Source organism: Macaca mulatta, chromosome 13, assembly GCF_049350105.2.
Source record: "Macaca mulatta isolate MMU2019108-1 chromosome 13, T2T-MMU8v2.0, whole genome shotgun sequence".
Lineage (NCBI taxonomy): Eukaryota > Metazoa > Chordata > Mammalia > Primates > Cercopithecidae > Macaca > Macaca mulatta.
Window position 1 is genome coordinate 70,526,201 of NC_133418.1, and position 21,269 is coordinate 70,547,469.

The 21,269-nt window shown below is 39.9% G+C and overlaps 1 protein-coding gene across 2 annotated transcripts in view; it reads right to left on the reverse strand.

Annotated features, from left to right (window-relative positions):
* Positions 1-12,456, reverse strand: part of ACYP2 (acylphosphatase 2) — a 195,471-nt gene extending 183,015 nt beyond the window's left edge. The window contains exon 1 of one of the 2 annotated variants that reach the window (XM_001114543.5): positions 12,305-12,456. In XM_001114543.5, coding sequence (XP_001114543.1) covers positions 12,305-12,446 — 142 coding nt within the window. In that variant the 5' untranslated portion in view covers positions 12,447-12,456. The remainder of the gene's footprint in view (positions 1-12,304) is intronic. The other variant, XM_015112366.3, reaches the window with a different exon arrangement.
* Between the last annotated feature and the right edge of the window lie 8,813 nt (positions 12,457-21,269).

The following is a 21,269-nucleotide window of genomic DNA, read 5'->3' on the forward strand; positions in this document are numbered from 1 at the left end:
TTGATACAAATTAGAGTTCATGAGACAGCCACATGACAGACAATCACTCTTGGGTGATTTTAAGGCTGGCTTGTTGAAAAACAGTCTTAGAGCTGAGACTTCAATGATGAGCAAAAATTAGTATGATGAGAGTAGAACATTACAGATAGAAGAGCATGCTCAAAGGCCCGAGGTTTCAGATCAGGGCATATCTGGATACCACGCATAGTTAAATATTCAAACCCATGCACTGTACTCATTTTCTAAATTATTTCTAGGCCCCTGTCATTACTGAAGATTTACTGAAAAATAGTTTAATTCTGTTCCAACTTTATCTAGAAGAATGGGTGATAATGTTTATATACTTAAAGTTACCATAATCTTTCAACTCATCTACTACAAGAACCTCCTTAACTAGCCTCCCTGCTTCCAGTTCTGCCCCACTATAGCATATTCTCCATAAAGCAGCCAACATGGTTTTCTTTCAAGTAAAATCAAATCATTTCCTTCCCCAGCTTAAAAGCCCGCAGGGGCTCCCATTACACTGGAAATGAAATGTATTCTGGTTGCCACAGCCTCCTAATTCCTCTACCTCATATCCTAGTTCTCCCTCTTTACTCACCCCATTCCAGCCAGATATGCCTCCCTTGGCCCCTTAAACATGCCAAGCTCCCTGGCCTTTGTACTGACTATTCCTTCTGCCTGAATCCTCTGTCCCCTGATATTCTCATTCCTGGCTCCTTCCCATTATTCATCTCTCTATACAAATGTCACTTCCTTAAAGAAATATTCCCCAACCAATTTATCTAAAACAGCAATGCACCCCATGTTTCCTGCACATGCATTGTTTACTTTTTCATTTCCTATCTTTACAGTAGATTGTCAGTTCCGGAAGAACGGGAATTTTTCTGTCTTGTTTACTACTGTGTTCCCAACACCTAGACCAGAGCTTGGCACATGGTTGTTGAATAAATGAATTTTTAAAAACCAGCTGATAAATATTTATGTGAAATATTTAACTATCCTATAATAATTTATCATATAAATTATTATGTGTTTGTTATATATATTACACATTTATAATATAATGTATCATTAATATTAACATATTGATTATATATTATATTTATTGTTAACATATATTGTGAATATACATATAATCATATTTATTAGGCTTTAAGTTTACTTTCAAAGTGGTGATGCTAAATTTACAGCATTCAAAGTTCTGGAAAGAATCTCAATAGTTCTATGTTGATTCTAGCAGAACTTTCCACAGTGATAATATACAGTGACTGAATATATAATATACATATCTATGTACACATATATGCTTATATGCTCACATATATCCCTATAATACATATCTATTATATATAATAGATAGTATATATACCATAACAGATAGCAAGAAGTTACTAATAATGCTAAACTGACATTATGCATATACATAACATTAGGCATATACATAGTATTAGTGCCAATCATAATCTCAAATGCTATAATCCTAAATGTTGAAATCCTGAAAGATCAAAATCCCTAAAGTCAGCCAGGTATGGTGGCTTACACCTGTAAGCCCAGCACTTTGAGAGGCTGAGGCAGGAGGACTGATTGAGTCCAGGAGTTCGAGATCAGCCTGGGCAGCATAGCAAGACTTCATTTCTGAAAGAAAAATAAAAATTTTAATTAAAAATCTCTAAAGTCGAAAATCCCTAATGATTAAAAGCCTGAAAATGACAATCCTGAAAGATTAAAATTCTGAATGGTAAAATCTAGAAAGCCTAATTCTGGGGATGGGATTAGTATACGTTTGATTGTGTGCATGACAGTTGCATCATGTTAGTTGCATCATGTTAAACAGAACTATTACCTTGTTATTGTCTTTATTTGGAAGTGAATTATGGTTTAAGGAGACACATATGGGTGCCAAATTGACAAGGGCTGGATTTGTGAACTTAATTTTAGGTGTCAATTTGACTGGATTAAGGAATACCTAGAAACCTGATAAAGCATTATTTTGGGTGTGTCTGTAAGGGTGTTTCCAGAGATTACTGAGTCTGAGTAGACCAAGTGGGGAAGATCTGCCCTCAACGTTTTGAGTGTTTCAGAGAAGTGAAAATGCAAGCAAAAGATACAAGAAATCTTCCCTGCCAAATTACTTAATTGTGTATGACTTCTGCATCTTCACACATAGTACCACGCTTGCCTTAAAAAAATGTCCTTCTTTTGTACCAACCAAATGTTTTTTTAAAAAGGTGGAAGAAGGAAAAAAGAAATGACTTTCATCGGAGAATAAAAGGTATTTTTTTAAGAGATGGGGTCTCGCTCTGCTGCCCAGGCTGGAGTGCAGTGGTGTGATCATAGCTCACTGCGGTCTCAAACTCTTGGTCTTAACCAATTCTTTCACCTCAACATTCCAAGTAGCTAGAACTACAAGTGCACACCACCATGCCTGGATAATTTTAAAATTTTTGTAGAGATGGAGTCTCACTATGTTGCTCAGGCTAGTCTCAAACTTCTGGCCTCACTCAATCCAACTGCCTCAGCCCTCCAAAGCACTGGGATTACAAGCATGAGCCACTATGTCCAGCCAAAAAAAAAAAAAAAAATGGAATTTGAAAAGCTCAGTGACCTTCTGAATGAATTGAAAAGCTCAGTGACCTTGCTGATACAGAGGTTCCTCCGGTGATACAAAACACATTAAATGATGAACTATTCTTGATTAGGGATCTGTCCATCAAAGAAGATAGACTTCTTATATTTCTTAAACCACTCAATCTAACAAAGAAAAACCAGTGCATGCTTCATTTTGGCTAATGTGTGGCACTTTCAAAACCACCCTATTTTTTACCAGTTGCGTACAATTCATCCCCCTGTGGGATCTCAAAATTCTAGAACTTAACCACTCATTTATGTACGAATGACTGGACAAAAGGGAAGCACTTTGTAAAATACTTACTTGAAGATTTGGTGGATGCTGCAAAAGAAAATGGATTCAACTGAATCCCCAAATCATAATGACAGATTAGGAGCAATCAAAGCTTCTAAAGTGAATTTCAAGATGTCACTAACAAAGTTTGTTTTTTCCATTCACTCTGATGCATTTAGTGGAAAACTTAGATGAGTCGATTGGCCGTGAGATATGACAATGACGAAAACTTCAATTTAAAAATGTGTCATTTGTCTGGATTGGCTTTCCTTCCAGTTGATGAAATTCCAGGAGCTTTTTTTTTTTTTTTTTTTTTTTTTTTTTGAGACAGTCTCGTTCTGTCGCCCAGGCTAGAGTGCAGTGGCGTGGCACGATCTCGGCTCACTACAACCTCCGCCTCCCAAGTTCAAGCGATTTCTCCTGCCTCAGCCTCCAGAGTAACTGGGACTACAGGCGCAAACCACCAAACCCAGCTAATTTTTTGTATTTTTGTAATTTTTTATTTTTAGTAGAGATGGGGTTTCACCATGTTAGCCAAGATAGTGTCAATCTCCTGACCTCATGATCCACCCAACTCAGCCTCCCAAAGTGCTGGGATTACAGGCCTGAGTCACCGCACCCGGCCCAGCTTTTAATGTATTGAATCTGCATTTGCCTGAAGAAACCAGCAAAGTTACTGACTGGTTTAAAAACAATTATGCACATGGTAGGATTAGAAGACATATAACGGTGTTGTTGTTTGATCACAAGTATCATCTACACTAAATTTGTAATCTGTATGAGTGCATGCAGAATGAATTTTCATGTATGTAAAACATAGAAGCATAGCACTGAAGATGGAAAACCTTAATAGGGGATGCTCACGTCAGTGTATATCAAATCACAGAAGAATTTCAAAAAGAGCAGTGCCCTGTAGAATATGGATATAAATGTATTTTCCAAAAAGAGCCAAGTCCTCAAAAAAAAAAAAAAAAAAAAGCAGCTATTCATCATGATGGAAGACTCCAAAATATAGGTAACGATTGTGAAAAGTTGGCCAATTCTTATGGACTATCTCCGTGCAACTGCCTATAATCTATCACTGTAATACAGTTTTTTTGTATGTCAAATTTTCTTTTTTTTTGAGATGAAGTTTCACTCTTGTCACCCAGGCTGGAGTGCAGTTGCACGATCTCGGCTCACTGCAACCTCGACCTCCTGGATTCAAGTGATTCTCCTGCCTCAGCCTCCTGAGTAGCTGGGATTACAGGCACACACACACCACCACGCCTGGCTAATTTTTTGCATTTTTAGTAAAGACAGGGTTTTGCCATGTTGGGCAGGCCGGTCTCAAACTCCTGACTTCAGGTGATCCACCCGCCTAGGCCTCCCAAAGTGCTGAGATTATAGGCATGACCCACTGCACCCGGCCAGAGGTATAAACTTTGTAAAGGTTTTTAGAGTTCTAATTTGTTTTAGGCTTTTTTTTTTTTCTGGCAAATTTGACCCTACAAGTGTGTCACCGTAACGCTGACTTAGTAACTATTGTGTATGTATGTAAAAATGTGGAAACTTCCTAAATAAATAAAGAGATGTCCTTCTTGTATATGTACATCTGTGAAAGATAAAATTTCTTGACATCCTGGCTTTTTGAGTGACTGCATATACAGTGGTGATCCATCACAACTTTTGATCAATCTCATCAAAGACTTAGGTTGTCCATCAAGGTATGTCAGATGACCAGTTACAAAACTGGTTGCACACAATTACCAACCGTGGTGATACGCATTTATACATTTTGCTTTTTGACCTACTTGCTTATGAATATAGTTCATCTGCTTGTAACTATTACACCTATGTGACTGTCATCAGTATACCGCAGTATGTACAGTCACAAAAATACATGTTATTATTACCTATCTTCTTGTGCAAACTGGCTTATGAAGTTTCTATTATGTTTGTATGTGTTTCTCAAATAAATCTCCTTTTTATTTATTTATTTATTTTTTTGAGACGGAGTCTCACTCTGTCACTCAGGCTGGAGGGCAGTGGTGCAATCTCGGCTCACTGCAACCTCCGCCTCCCAGGTTCAAGCGATTCTCCTGCCTCAGCCTCCCGAGTAGCTGGGATTACAGGCGCCTGCCACGACGTCCAGCTAATTTTTGTATTTTTAGTGGAGACAGGGTTTCACCATGTTGGCCAGGCTGGTCATAAACTCCTGACTTCAAGTTATCTGCTCGCCTTGGCCTCCCAAAGTGCTGGGATTACAGGTGTGAACCACCGGACCTGACCAAAAATTAGTATTTTAAATACTCTTTGAATGACTTTTTCCAGATTATATTTTTGGGATTTTGATCTTTCAAAACTGTGATTTGGGGGATTTTAGACTTTAGGGATTTTGATGTTTTGGAATTTCAACATGCAAGATTATGGCGTTTGCAATTGTATCTTTCAGGATTATGGCCCAAACACATATAGCATATACATTATAAAGACATAGAAACCACAAGAGTTGGTCAGGTGCTGTGGCTCACGTCTGTAATCCCAGCACTTTGGGAGGCCAAGGCAGGCAGATCACGAGGTCAGGAGATCGAGACCACCCTGGCTAACGCGGTGAAACCCCATTTCTACCAAAAATACAAAAAATTAGCCAGGCGTGGTGGTGGGCACCTGTAGTCCCAGCTGCTCGGGAGGCTGAGGCAGGAGAACGGCATGAACCCGGGAGGCGGAGCTTGCAGTGAGCCGAGATTATGCCACTGCACTCCAGCCTGGGCAATAGAGCGAGACTCCGTCTAAAAATAATAATAATAATAATAATTTTAAAAACCCAAAAGACTTTAAAAAAAGGTTGTTTTATAGAATATACAGGACTTGGGGCTGGAAACTGGAGCAGGATATGGTGGCTGTTGCTTTTAATTACCAGCTTTTCTATACTATTTGAGTTTTTTAAAAATCCATGTGTATATCTTCATTTGATTTATATTTTCAAAGTTGTAAATTTAAAAGCATTTGGGGCAGGGCATGGTGGCTCATGCCTGTAATCCCAGCACTTTGGAAAGACAAGGCAGATGAATCACTTGAGTCCAGAGTTCAAGATCAGCCTGGGCAACATGGTGAAACCCCATCTCTACAAAAACTATGAATACAAAACTTAGCCGGGCATGATAGCACTTGCCTCTAGTTAGCACATGCCTCTTAGATAGCACATGATAGCACATGTGCTTAGATAGCACATGATAGCATATGCCTCTAGTCCCAGCTATTAGGGAGGATAGAGTCAGGGAGGATCAGTTGAGCCTGCAGTGAGCTGTGATCATACTGCTGCACTCTAGCCTGGGTGACTCTGTTTCAAATAAATAAACAAATAAAAGCATTTTTAACTATGAATGGTAACGATACACACATGGATTTATCAAATCTTAAAACAGTGGAGCTACAGGATGTCACTTAAGTTTGAGGCATAATTTTTGGTTAAATTCATACTTCTTGATGAACTGGGTGGATAATAAAAGTGTTACCCATTGCTTAAGGCAGTGATAGATGGAAATAAACAAGGCTGAAATAAATCATATATAAAAGATTCAATATGGGCCAGTCATGGTGGCTCACGCCTGTAAACCCAGCACTTTGGGAGGCCGAGACAGGTGGATCACCTGAGGTCAGGAGTTCAAGACCAGCCTGACTAACATGAAGAAACCCCGTCTCTACTAAAAATACAAAAAATTAGCTGGGCATGGTGGCACATGCCTGTAATCCCAGCTACGCAGGAGGCTGAGGCGGGAGAATCGCTTGAACCTGGTAGGTGGAGGTTGCAGTGAGCCAAGATAGCACCATTGCACTCCAGCCTGGGCAACAAGAATGAAACTCTGTCTCAAAAAAAAAAAAAAAAAAAAAAAGATTCAATATCAACTTAACAGAAATTTAGGTGGTTTTGGTTATGGATTCAATGTTTTGAGGAAGAGGTCATGGACACAAGATCACGATCTTTTGTAACGTGTCCTTTTGTGTCACTACTTGGGGAAAAAAATCAAATGTAATAATTGTTTAGAATTTTATTTAATATATGAACAACTGTGACAGGCACATACCCCAAATCCATTCTCCCATTCTTCCTTTCTAACAGAACTCTGATTTTACTTGGGGCAGCAATGTGCCAGTTGATGTTTCCCAGACTTCCTTATAGTGTGAATGGCCAATGAAATGTAAGCCAAGTCACTGGTTAGGACTTTCAAGATAACTCTTCAATAGGGGCTGACTTGGCCTGGCGTGATGGTTTCTCCATGTTGGGGTATTGCACTGGTACCCCTTCTTCTAATCGTGGTGTGAATATTATGACTGGAGCTAAGCAGCAACCTTGAAACCTTAAGGGAGAGGCCAAGAACATCAGAGACATTGGCCCTGACTTCCCTGAGGCACTTTAACATGCCAGGGGATGGAGGAAGAAGTGGGGAATGGGGGAATGAGGTGGGGAATGGGAAACAACTGGTAAAGGGAAGGAGGGGTGATGGAAATGTTCTGGAATTAATGCTAATGCTGCAAAACATTGTGAATATACTAAAAACTACTGTGTATTTAGTGTTATGTAAATTACATCTCAATTTTGTTAATGCCACACACACACAAAAAAAAAGGAAAGCAGAAAACAGGACTATGATGTAGTCCTTCCTACCTCTATTTGTAGAACAAGGGCAGTCATTCTCCAATTTTGCTTACCATTCAACCTCCCTGACTTTTTCCTATCACTCCATACCAAAACAACTGCAGTGAAGATCCTCTTGAAGTACTGCAAGTAGAATTAAATGACTAAGATCTCTCTAGATTTTGTAACTTATTTCTGCAGGAGAAAGCATCTTTCTCTCTAGCAGAAATTCCTTCTGTGAGGAGGAGTATCGTTAGTGTGTCATTCCTGGCTACTTTCTACCCTGCCCTTGTCACAGGGACAAGCAGTGACTCATCTACTGGGTAAATTTAGAAGGAGAAACATGCATAGCCCAGGCAGGTCCTCTTCCTCCTCCCGCTGGAAGCAAGTTACCCACGGGGATCATACTTCTGGCTCTGCCCTAGAGCAGCCTCCCTGTGCCTGGAGTTGGGGGTGGCCAGTGTTTAATTCTGTAGTACAGGTCATTATAAAGTCCACTTACCTGCAGATAGACACCACATTCCTAAAACTCTGCTTTACTCTTTGTCTTCCTTGTCAGTAACTCACACAATGAAGAGAGGTGTTATTTGTTGGGCCCCTCGAACTACAACCCTTATTTTAAAGCTTTGGGAGGAATGTATGTCAAGGAGCCTCAAGACTTCTAGCCCATTAACTCTGCAAGGCAGTGAACCATGCAGGAATCAACTGCTCGAAGTTGATATGCCACCTGGAATCTTCCCAGAATCTTTCTGAGAGTCCTGATTCCTAGTATGAAGTAATAGACATCTATATAGAAAGAAAAGGCGGACATGGAGACATTTTTCTGTACTTTATCAGTGTTGGCTGGAACACAGCCCTCTTGGGACAGGGCTTCTGTAGGAGATTTACCTATGGGCTTTCGTGGCTTCCCCATACTTTTTCCACCTCACTTGCTGAACAGAAGGAAAGCTGATATAACACATGCAGGTTTTTCACAGATACACTGATCTGGAAACTGGGGCAGACATCAGCCCCTTTGGTGATAAAAGACTCCAGCACAATATGCTGCTCAGTCAAGGTCCAGTCCACTACAACTGTACCTCACTTTGTAGAAAGGGGTGTCAGTGAGAAACCCTGAGGGGAATATTTGCAAAGTAAATCATACTTCGAATTGACAAACAAACACTGATATTTAAAGAAACCTGTGATGAGTTTTAAATGTCAGCAGCTTTTCACGTAAAATCATATTTTTTATATTGTAACCTACCATTTCATCCTGGGATCTGACTGCAGTGTCAATTTTGAATGCAGGAAGTGATCTATATGCCGCCTTACAAAGCAGACCTTAATGGCTATAAATATCTTTAATTGTTACAAAGCTTTCCTTATGTGGAATAAAATTCTGCCTTACTTAACCTTTCGCCATCAGTCCAGGGTCTCTTCCCTGGAGCCATACACCATGGCATCTTTCAAACAGTTAAGACAGCCATCACACTACTATTTATTCTCCAAGAGGTGTAGCCCCGTAGGAGATATGAAAACAAGCCACCAGCCTGACCTTCAAAATATTGTCATTATTTTCTAGTGAGAGACACAAGTGTACACAGATAATTGTAGCTGAAAGCAGAATGATTAAAAGGAAAAACACTAAGTGTAACAACTATAAATAAAATGCTATAGGAACAAAGACAGGAGAGGGAATTAGAGTTAACCATATTTATGTTTCTTGATTTTAATGGTGTACTTATATTTTCAGCCTCTAAAACACAGCTTTTCCATTTACTTGTCTACATAAGAAAAAATGTGTACATCTAAATCATGCATTATCTGACAAAGTCATTTAATAATTCATCCCAGTTTTCATTTTAAGCAATATTTAACAAATATGGTATTCATCTCAGTGACAGCAGTAGGAGACAGACAAATTCCCTAGGTAGACAGGGATGGGTCTCTAGTGAAACCCAACCTTCAGGTGAAACCTGAAACTGAGTTTCCAGTTCCAGGTGGAGTCCACAACCAGAGTGAGAATTTTCTCGATGTCTTTTAGCCAACTGAATGGTGCTTTTTCCCAGCCCAACCATGGAACAATTACCATACACCCCATTCTGAGCCCATAAAAACCCCAGACTCAGCCTCACAGATGGCTATCCACTTTCAGGCCCCCTCTTACACAGAGGCCTACCCACTTCAGGTCCCCTCTCTTTATTGAGAGCTTTTCTGTCACTCAGTAAAATTCTTCTCTGCCTTGTTCAGATCCATGCATAATGTTCAGGGAACTAATTTCCAGATGTTCAACTTCCACATACATTCTTTCCCAAAACTGACCTGAGACTGCTTTCCTATCTCCCTTTGCACAATCACCCTTTGAAAGAAAGGTCTCCTATTATCCTAAGTGAAGTAACTCAGGAATGGAAAACCAAACATTCTATGTTCTCACTCATAAATGGGAGCTAAGCTATGAGGATGCAAAGGCATAAGAATGATACAATGGACTCTGGGGACTCAGGGGGAAAGGGTAGGAGGGGGTGAGGGATAAAAGGCTACACACTGAGTACAGTGTACACTGCTTGGGTGATGGCTGCACCAAAATCTCAGAAATCACCACTAATGAACTTATTCATGTAATCAAATACCACCTGTTCTCCAAAGACCTATTGGAAATAAAAATAAAATTAAATTTAAAAAAGAAAGATCTCTTTACAAAAGGCACACTTTTATCCATTCTTAATCTTACCCTGGTACACTGCACCAAAGTGTAAAAACCTCTAGAGTTCCAAATACAAGGATAATTCAACTCTTCCTCTGACCAAGGTTAAATAAATATCCCCAGCCTTCTCATTGATAATAAATTTCTGGCTGAGTACAGTGGCTCACGCTGTAATCCCAGCACTTTGGGAGGCCAAGTGCAGGAGGATCACTTGAAGCCAGGATTTCGAGACTTGCCTGGGCAACAGAGACACTTTCTCTACATAAAATAATTTAAAACTTAGCCATGCACGGTGGCGCGGGCCTGTAGTCCCAGCTGCTTAGAAGGTTGAGGCAGAAGATCACTTGAGCCCAGGAGTTCCAGGCTGCATTGAGCTATGATTGTGCCACTCAACTTTCTCCAGCCTGGGTGACAGCAAGACTCCTTCTCTTAAAAAAATAGAATTAAAAAAATAAACTTCTAACACAAATTTACCTTTAAATTTTAATAATGTTTATCATACTTTTCATATTATTTTCATCTAGTGTTCTAATAATAATTTCAATAATAATTCAATCCAGACAAAAAATTTAATACTTGGAGCTGTTGAATACAATGACTTCTAAATTTCTCTTCAAAGAATCAGTATGTCAGTATGCTCGGTTCATTGTGCTCTATTTTAAAGTCTAGCTTCCTCGTTCTCCTCACCCCTAGTTTCGGTAAACAACCTTTTCCACCAGTTTTAATCAGTAGTTCACATCTATTCCCCTGGTCACCTGCTCCATCTTAAGTCACCCCTGGTCACCTGCTCCGTCCTGAGTCACCTGTGGTCACCTGCTCTGACCCGAATCATCCTGAGTCACCTGTTCTGTAACCACCCTTCCTGCCAAACTACCCACCCCGCCACTCCAGCTCACACCCCGGCTGGTTAAAACAGCCAATCGGAATTAACTTAGACTGTGCGGTCCAACCCTAGCCACTAGGGGAAAGACACAGCAGTAGGGGCTACCTGCATCAGGAATAAGAACTTCCCCTTCCCCTCCCCTGTTCAGGTGTGCTCTTGCCATTGTTCCATCCGAGAGTCGCACCCTTCTATAGAAGTAAAATTGCCTTGCTGAAAAAATTATTTGAGTTTTTGCACCAAGGAACAATCATTTGTTTCTAACAAAGCCTTATTGTCAAAGGAAATTAAGAAAAAGCATTATACTTATTCATACATGTGCATATATATATATACATATACACACACATATAGCAGAAAAGTATGATAGGGTGAGCAAGGAAAAAAAACCCTCAAGCGAAACAAGGGGGTAATTCTGTGGGAGAAGTGGAATGTAAATCAAAGTCAAAGAGGAAAAGAAATGAGTAAAATTTCCCATTGTTGAAGAGTTTTATTTCAAATTAAGATGGTGGATATTAAATCATTACCGTATTTACATTCCATTGAATACATTTCAGAGTGACTTAATATTTTCATTTATAAATATCAATATTTTAAATAAGCCAGACGTTACAAACTTTGCAACTACTTAAACTTAGGATGAAACAAAAATTAGGTAACAATTTAATTCTTTTAAGAGCTACAAAGAGGTCTAAAAAAAGGTTTGACCTCTGAAAAGGTAACCTTAAACCATCTAAGCGTCCTTCCTAAAACCCAAGTCAAGACCAGGTAGCTTCAGTGGCAAGCAACGAGACCACTAGTTCAAAGACCCTCTTCTTTTCCTACCCAACTTCAACCTTTCCCTCTGTGCCGCTTACTCCCGCACCCGGCAGCCGCCCGCTTCTGATCCTCAGCAAACCCCTCTCCACTTCTCTCCCCATCGCCACTTCCCTCCCCATTCCCCTACTTCCCTCCCCATTCCCCTACTTCCCTCCCCATTCCCCTACTTCCCTCCCCATTCCCCTACTTCCCTCCCTATTCCCCTACTTCCGCCCGTCCAAGTCCTCGGGCGCATGCGCGTTTCGCCTCCTTCCCCATCGCGGCTGCTGTGTCATGGCTGAGCGGAAGTCCCAGCCACAACGGGAAAAGGCATACTATAGGTGGGAGGCGCTTTCACAGCTTTCTCCCCTTCCTCCCATAACCTTTTTGATCTCCCACTGTGGAGGGGCCTCCTACCCTGCACTCTCCCGAACACCTCGTAGTCCACGGATTTGAGTGGCCCGGCGGTAGACATGGCTGCGGCGAGCCCTCTGTTGAGGAGCCGGAGCAGGGCTCGGGGCGCGGCGACTGCGGCGGCCGCGAGAGGGAGGGGACACATGGGACCGCTTGGCGCACCCCGCGCCTGTCACCGGTCCCGGACGCTAGCGCGCCGGGGTCACGCGTCGGACGCGGCAAATGAGACTGCGGGGCCTGGGAGCGAGGGCCGCCGGGGACGCCAGGAGGGAAGAGGCAGCTGGGCCCCAGGCATCCTAGGCCTCCTTTCTCTGCCTGTCTTCCCGGACTGGGGAGGATGCTCTCTCCACAGCGCTCCCTACCATTTAATTGATCAAGGTTCTCTGTTCCCAAAGTTAGTAAATAAAAGCCGGATGCTGTGCCCAAAAAAAGTTGCTTCCCCCAGCTTTATTAAAGTGTAATTGACAAAAGTTGGGTATATTTGTGGTGTACAAGGTGATGTTTTGACATATGTATGCATTGTGAAATGATTACATCAATGGAATTAACATATCCATTGCACCATTTTTTCATGAAGAGAACATTTAAGATCTACTCATCAATTTTTAAGGACACAATACATTAACTACAGTCACCATGTTACACATCAGATCTTCAGAACTTCCTGTTCACACTAACTGAAACTTTGTACCCTTTGACCAATATCTGCCCATTTCCAACCCCTTTCATCCCCCATCCCAGGTCCCCCGCCCTACTCCATCCCGGCAAGATTTGCTTTTGAAATCAAGGGCCTGCTGGTTTAGTGTTTTGAGAGTTAGTAAATTATTTATGAAATGTTTAGATGACTACCAAATCCGGCGATTTTGAGCCAGCTTTTAAGATAAGGTCTGCAACATCTTGAACTCTTCTGTAGAGTTAGGAAGTAGCTGAGCCTGAACTCATATTCTAAATGGATTGTGATATTTTTCTGGGATAAGAAACTTTTTAAAAATATGAAGTATTTTATTCTAGTGGAAACAGACAAAAGAAAAACACTGTAGTCATCTTGTCTGCTGTTCAGTCATACAGTTTTTTGTGTGGGGGGGTTTGTTGTTGTTTTGAGACAGAGTTTCGCTCTTGTCGCCCAGAGTGAAGTACAGTGGTGCAAACTCGGCTCACTGCAACCTCCACCTCCTGGGTTCAAGAGATTCTCCTGCCTCAGCCTTCCAAGTAGCTGGGATTACAGGCAAGCACCACCTCACCCAGCTGATTTTTGTATTTTTAGTAGAGACGGTGTTTCACCATGTTGTCCAGGCTGGGCTCAAACTCCTGACCTCAGGTGATCCACCTGCCTTGGCCTCCCAAAGTGCTGGGATTACAGGTGTGAGCCACCGCACCCAATCTTTTTTTTTTTTTTTTTTTTTTAATGATCTTGATTATTCTCAGCAACATCCCAATTGCCTAGAAGGTTAAGGCTGGATTTTATTTCCTAGTGAGCTATTATAAAGTTTTAATATAAAACCATCCACCACTCCAAGGGATCTGGATACAGCTATTGATAATCTGCCACCTTCTAGAATTCCAAATATGTTTACTTGTGAGAATTTGCATTTCTGTAGTTGTTGGCCTCAATACCTTTACATATTTCTCTGCATCTGGCCACACAGTTAAAATAATCCACTGCAATCTGATTCAATATACTGTGCCAATTCTATTAGAGAACACCAAAAATCACCTAAAACTTGGTTAGAATATGGTTAAATCACTTTTAAAGTAAAATGTATTACAGAAATGCTAATGCAGTTAATTTATGTAGTGAAGGTCTTGGTTTACTGCAGAGACCTCACAACTTACTTCTTCCATCTCCCAGTTCATTCCATGCAGACTCTAGAATCAACATAAATTTTAAGTCATTCTTCTTAATACGTTCAAAATAGAACCTAAGGTCTTCAGCCTCCACTACCTGCGTTTAAACTATAGTCAAGACACTCTCGGTTATTCCGCTGTTTCAATAGAGAGGTTTAAAACAAAGAACCTCCTCTCTTGGATCTACTGTATCTGGAATGCCTTCCCCTTCTCCAGTATCTTCCTCGATCCCGCTCAGTCACCTCTGCGAGTGGTTACCAGATTTTATCCTAGTTATTTAGTGTGCCTTCCCCACTAGTACAGTCGGTCATCTATATTAGCAGGTTCTGCATCCATAGATTCAACCAACCTCAAACAGAATTTTTTTTTTTTTTTTTAAGTATCTTGACCTCCACGGTGGTTCACACCTGTAATCCCAACACGTTGGGAGGCCGAGGCTGGCGAATAGCTTGAGCCCAGGAGTTAGAGGCCAACCTGGACGATACAGTGAAGCCCCGCCTCTATAAAAAATACAAAAATTAGCTGGGTGTGGTGGCCTGTGCCTGTAGTCCTAGCTACTTGGGAGGCTGAGGTGGGAGTAGGATCACTTTTGCCCAGGAGGCAGAGGTTGCAGTGAGCTGAGATGGGGCCACTGCACTCCAGCCTGGGTGATAGAGCAAGACCCTTTCTCAAAAAAAAAAAAAAAAAGGCATCTCTACTGAACACATGCAGACTCTTTTTTCTTGTCATCATTTCCTGAACAATACAATATAATAGCATTTACATCTCATTAGGTATTATAAGTAGTCTAGAGATGACTTAAAATATACAAGACAATATGTGTACGTATGTTTCTATCAGGAATTTGAACATTCAGGATTTTTATATCCAAGGGGAGTCCTGGAACCAATCCCCTGCAGATAACAAAGGACAACTATACCGTAGCTTCTAAGTAGTCACTGACTGGGAAGGTTGACATTTTCCTTTTCTTAATCAATCTTTGACTTTTCTCCACATTTACCCAAGAGTACCCCTGCCAATTATTAGGTAGGGTTTATTTGAATTTTAGAAGTGCTGTAGCAACAATTGACATTTGCTTAGCTGAAAAATTTGCTGTGTCTGCCAGCAGTCTAACATTAGCAAACGGAAATTTTTATGTACCATTTCAGCATGGATTGCCAATAATATGTGATTCTAAGTCTTTAGAAAATTTAAGCAAATGTTTCTAATATATGTTTTAAGTAATTATAATATGAATTCAACTTTTATTCTTCTTTTCCATGTTGTTATCTTTCCAATGAATATTTTAATAAATCACATTAGGTGGATAAACCACACATGTACCTACTGTGAGTCCCTGTTGTTACATTTTCAGGCTGCTTCTCATTTTTGGCTACCATAGAAAAGAAAATATTTGTGCATATAGCTTCCTTCCCACATATTTTTAATTGAAGTTAGAATATCAAATCAAGGATATAAGCATGTGTTGTTCTTGATGTATATTGCCAAACTGTTTTTCAAAGGGCTGTGCCAATTTAAATATATTACCACCAACACTGTATATGATTATTTGACTTTTTATACAAACAAATGTATGCAGGTCCTTCACATACAATGTGTGATTAAATTATATGAAGCTTTGGTTTTGTAACCTGAGCAACAGCTTTGGAATAACTAGGCTTTGTGTTACTACTGGTTGAAATTAAAACCTGTCAATCCCCTTCTTTGAACCCTTTAAGACAATTTGTTTGTGATCTAGGATTATGTTTAAGGTAATACATAGAAAAGGAAAATCCTGCTTATATAATATGACTGTAAAAGATGACCAAGCACCAGAACCTGTGAAATAATACACATATATAGATATGTATTATCTATCTATGATAATACATATGATAATAATACATATGATAATATGATAGATAATACACATCTATATATGTGTATATCTAATAAGGATAGATAATACACAGAACCTGTGAAAAAAGGATAGATAAAACTCTGTGTCCAAATGACATTTGAACTGAAGAGGTGCTGCCTGTAACTCTTGAATTCATCACCACATGGGGTCATTTGAAAGTGATTGCTAGTTATTTCTTAGAAATTTGATATTAAGATATGATTGATTTCAAGGACAAGCAAAATTACTTTATCTGTCAACACATTTCTATCCCTGAAATATTTTTGTAATCATTATGGTGAAAGTACAGGACCCAACAGGATACAAATTGTTAACTTCCACAAGGCAAGAGGCCTAAACAGGCCATTCAATGATTCCCTGTGGAAGGAACACTTTATAGGTCAAAATAAATGCTTAGATAATTGTTACTAACTGGTTTCAAAATTATTAGACAGCAACTGTTGATCGACTGAGTAAGTAGCTGGTTTCCCAGAAGAGGCTTTAATCTTATTACAAATTATCAGAAAATTGCTTAAGCGTTCTCTCAGCAAAGCATATTTCTTTCCAGAAGGATATTCTGTCCGAGGTTTGAACCAATTTTTCTTTGTCACTGTCCAATTTAATAGTAAAAAGTCAGAAGGATAAGTAACATTAAAGCATCTTCCCTCTCCCAGCTTGGTACTAAGTATGCTAAAGTGAGGAGAGGCCATGGTTGGTCCCTGCCCTTGCCTTCATTTCCCCCTACCTAGCTGAAAATGGAAAGACACAACATACTTTTGAAATCCATTTGGGCTCTCTGGGAATGGTGAATATCCAAAGCTGATTACTTATTTTGCAGGATTCTTTTTGTGGGGACTCAGAACTTCACCCTAATTGGAATTCCTGACTGCTGCTCCCTTGTAAGGCAATGCCAGTTCTCTCTGCAGCCCCATCCCAGCTTCTGTATTAAATGCTCTGGCCCAGCTTCTGTATTAAATGCTACACCTTCAACCTCTTTCTGCTGAAAGAGACTAGCCCCCAGCAAGAAGGCCATCTGGGTGGGATCCATTTTAAACTGACCACAGGACCACATCCCTTTCTCCCATCACATCCTAGTTGTGGAGACTCATATCTCTGCCCTACCAGTGATAGAAGTCACAGATTGCGCTGAACTCAACCACGTCTCTTTGCTCTGCTTCGCAGTCATTTTTCAGACATCTCCAGCTACAGCCTTTCCTCTTGCCTTTCCTCAGGTATGGGTCAACCTGTCTTTCTAGCTCTGAGGAGTAAACACCGAGATCTCAGAGAGGTTTTCTTAAAGACTGTCTCACTGAGCTTGGGGTGATGAGGAGACACCCTGCTTCTCTCTCACATGGTGGGAGGAAAAAGCTACAGTTCCCCAGTGCATTTCCCCAGAGAAATACTCTGGAGCCTCAGGTGGGTGTTGGACTAAAAATCTTAAAATTCTTTTAAAATGCCCCTTTTGTACAACACAGGGAGTTTAGCACCTCATCTCAAAATATAGCTATAACTACGGTTTTGTTTTCGGTCACAGGTCTCAGCTGAAGCTGAGACAAAAGTCCTGTTTTTCAAATCAACAGAATTCAATACATAAACCTTGTTTGGATCCTGATTTGAGTATGTAAATCTGAACAAGACATTTTTTAGACCACTGGAGAACTTTGAATGTAGGCTGACTACTAAACATTACAGAATCATCATTAACTTTGTCACTGTGATAATGGCATCGTGGGTATTTAAAGGCGTTAACTGTTAGAGGCATGTACTGAAATACATAAGGGTACTATGATATAATATTTGGGGCTTGATTTAAAATCCTCAGGGGTTGGCGGGTAGGACAGTTTAGACAGAATAAACTTGGAAATGGTGATAGTTTTGAAGCTGGGTCTTGGGTAGATGGGGATTCATTATACTGTTCTCTAATTTTGTGTATGTTTGAAATGCTTATGTGAAGTTTAAAAATAAAACTAAAAATTGAAGAGAATTTAATTTTACTTTGCAAAATGCCTGACTAGTAATTCTCAAAATTGTCAAGGTTATCAGAAACAGAAAGCCTGAGAAGCATCAACCAGGAGCCTAAGGAGACCTGATGACTAGATGCAATGTTAGTATCCTTGATAGGATCGTGGGACAGAAAAAGAACTTGAAGTTATTTTTTTCAGAACTGAGGACATCTGGATAAAGTGTAAACTTTAGTTAATAATTAGATATTGATATTGGTTCATTAATTGCAACAAATATACATTTATAATTAACAATGGTACAAAATACTGTTTATTAATATTAAGATTAACAATAGGGTAACTGGATATGGGGCATATGTGAACTCTGTACTATATTCACAATAATTTTGTTTAATCAATAACTTCTAAAACTAAAATTTTACTTTCTGAAAGTTTATTTTAGTATCCTATTATATGCTTTCATAATAACATTTCAAAATAAATTTCTCAATGTGGTGCATGAGCAGATTCACTATTTCAGTATACAGGCACACAATTTTTTTTATTTTTCAATTTATGTTTTATTTCAATAGGTTTTGGGGGAACATGTAATGCTTGGTTACATGAATAAGTTCTTCAGTGGTGATTTCTGAGATTTGGGTGCACCCATCACCCAAGCAGTATACACTGTACCCGATATGTAGTCTTTTATCCCTCAACCCCTCCCACCCTTTCCCCCAAGTCTCCAAAGTCCATTGTATCATTTTTATGCCTTTGCATCCTCATAGCTTAGCTTCCACTTACGAGTGAGAACATATGATGTTTGGTTTTCTATTCCTGGGTTACTTCACTTAGAACGATAGTTTCCAGTTCCATCCAGGTTGCTGTGAATGCCATTATTTCCTTTCTTTTTATGGCTGAGTAGTATTCCATGGTGTGTGTGTGTGTGTGTGTGTGTGTGTGTGTGTGTGTGTATATTCCATGGTATATGTGTATATATTTATACATACACATACACCATGTTGTATACATATATATACATATATATATATGCACATTTTCTTTATTTACTCGATTGATGGGCATTTGGGCTGGTTCCTTATTTTTGCAATTGTGAATTGTGGGCATATAATTTAAATTTCTAGACAACTCTGAAGTCATGTTCAGGCAAAGACAGGACCAAACACTTTACTTTCAAAGCACTAAAGCATATCTTAACTGACATAAAGAAGAACAAGGAGATAATCAAATATACTAAAACCTTTATTAATGAAGAGAATGTGTTACAGAAATACTTCATTTCCAGAGGAAGAAATAATACAAAATGCATAAGAATATATCTAGAAGTAAGGAAAAGTAAAGGAAAATATCATTATAATTAGCATTGAGTCCTTTAGAAAACAGGAAATATGCATCTGAAGGTACTGAGTGAGAAAAAGGTAAAGTTATGATTACATAAGGAGGAAACTAATCACAGATGCCACTGCTTGGACACATCAAGGAGGCAACGAATGGCAAAGTCAGATTTTGAACAGAGTGTGCCCAGACGCCAAGCTATAGCACCAAGATAAGGAAGGGGAGAAAGGGCCAGGTACCACTCAGACAAAAAGTAGACACCACAGACCCCTCCCTTCCTAATACCCCCAAGGCGTGGACTTAAGCAGGTAACAGGTTTGCTTTTCCTGTGGAAGCAAGGAGCCTATCAGGGAAGAGATTTGTCCTGATTTCTTCTTAGTTCACACACACTTACTCCTGAAAAGGCTTGACTCAGATTTACCCTCAGGTCTGGGATAGTGTGACAACAACGGCCTTTGTGTCTTTGAAATAACTTATCTACTTCATGATGTCCTTGGTGAAACAGTGGATTGGTACATACATCCATTGCAGTCTCTTTCTAGCTGGACTTCCTGTTTCCGTAGGGCTGGAAAGTTTAAAGCTACAACCCCTAGACATTCTTGCAATTAAGATTCCTTATGTGATAGAGTTTCCACCAGCAGAACTACCACTGTAGATATGGAGGGTGGGGAGGGAGGGGATGAGTGAGGCAGAGGCCATCTGCTGCTGGTTCTGTGATAAGCATAGTCGCGGGGGAGTTTAGTTATTCTGTGGCATTGTTAACTGACTGTTCACTGGCTTGTGGGGCACTAAGAGGCAGGGCACGGGACATTTGTTTTACTAATTAATATCATAGCAAGTTTGGTGGGTCCCGGAGTAGCAGCTTTTTGGATGTGGCAGTTTCCGGACCGTGGCAGCTTCTGATGGTGGCAGGGGATGCATTGTTTGGAATCCAGCAGCCATAGCAACAACTTCCCAATTAAGCAAATGGTTTCTTACTGCAGAATCAGTAGATCCTTCGATGGCCCAGTTCTGCAGTAAAAGTCCATCCTAAAACTTCAGCCTCAAAGTGGATCGCAACTCTGATCTCAACATTTGAATTTCCAGGGGAGCTTATTCCTAAAGGTTTTGATTCACTATGTCAGCAATGGATTCCCGAATGGATATTCTAGAAAAGCAACCCAGATGCCTGTGATACGAAGCTCAGATTGAGAGTAAGTGACCAAGAGCTTCTTTCATTAGCCCTCCCAACAACTTCATAAGCCGTTTAATGCCCAGTGTTAAACAATTTCTGTTTAAACTGTCTGGAATGGATTATTGTTTCAGTAACTGAACTATGACCAATGCAATGTCTGGGGCAAAATCTTCACAATAGGAATATAACAAAGGTTAGGCAGAATGAAAGTTCAAATATGCCACCCCTTTCTGTCAATAGAGGGGCATTAAAATTCTCAATACTTACAAAGAGAAGAAATAAAGATTGTAACAACAACAACAAAAAAAAAACAAGTTAAGAATAGCAATGAAACCAAGCCTAGAGCTGTTGAAAAATAAATTGCCGTTGAAAGATTATAGAATAAATAAAGGCTTAGGTAGTCTATATTCTGCAAGCTAGTCACATCACACTTATTTATTTTTACTATCTACTTGGTTTGCAGCTATATCATTTTATTTTGGAAAAAAAAAAAAGAAAGAAAGACTAACTTTAAAAAGAACACTTTCAGCGCTCTAGTTAACAAACCATAATTTCTGATCTGTTGCTGCCATCTACCAACTATCCAAGGCAAGGCAGTTCCCGTGGGTAGGGTTACTCTTTCAGTCTTCAGGAAGCTAGTGCCACCTAAATGTCTCTCATTTCAGTGACACACTTCGAAAATACTTTTAGGTGCATGCTAAACCCCTAAATGACAGGCAGTTTAGTTGCTGTTAGGACCCTTCACTCAACAGATGACTTAAATATGAAAGT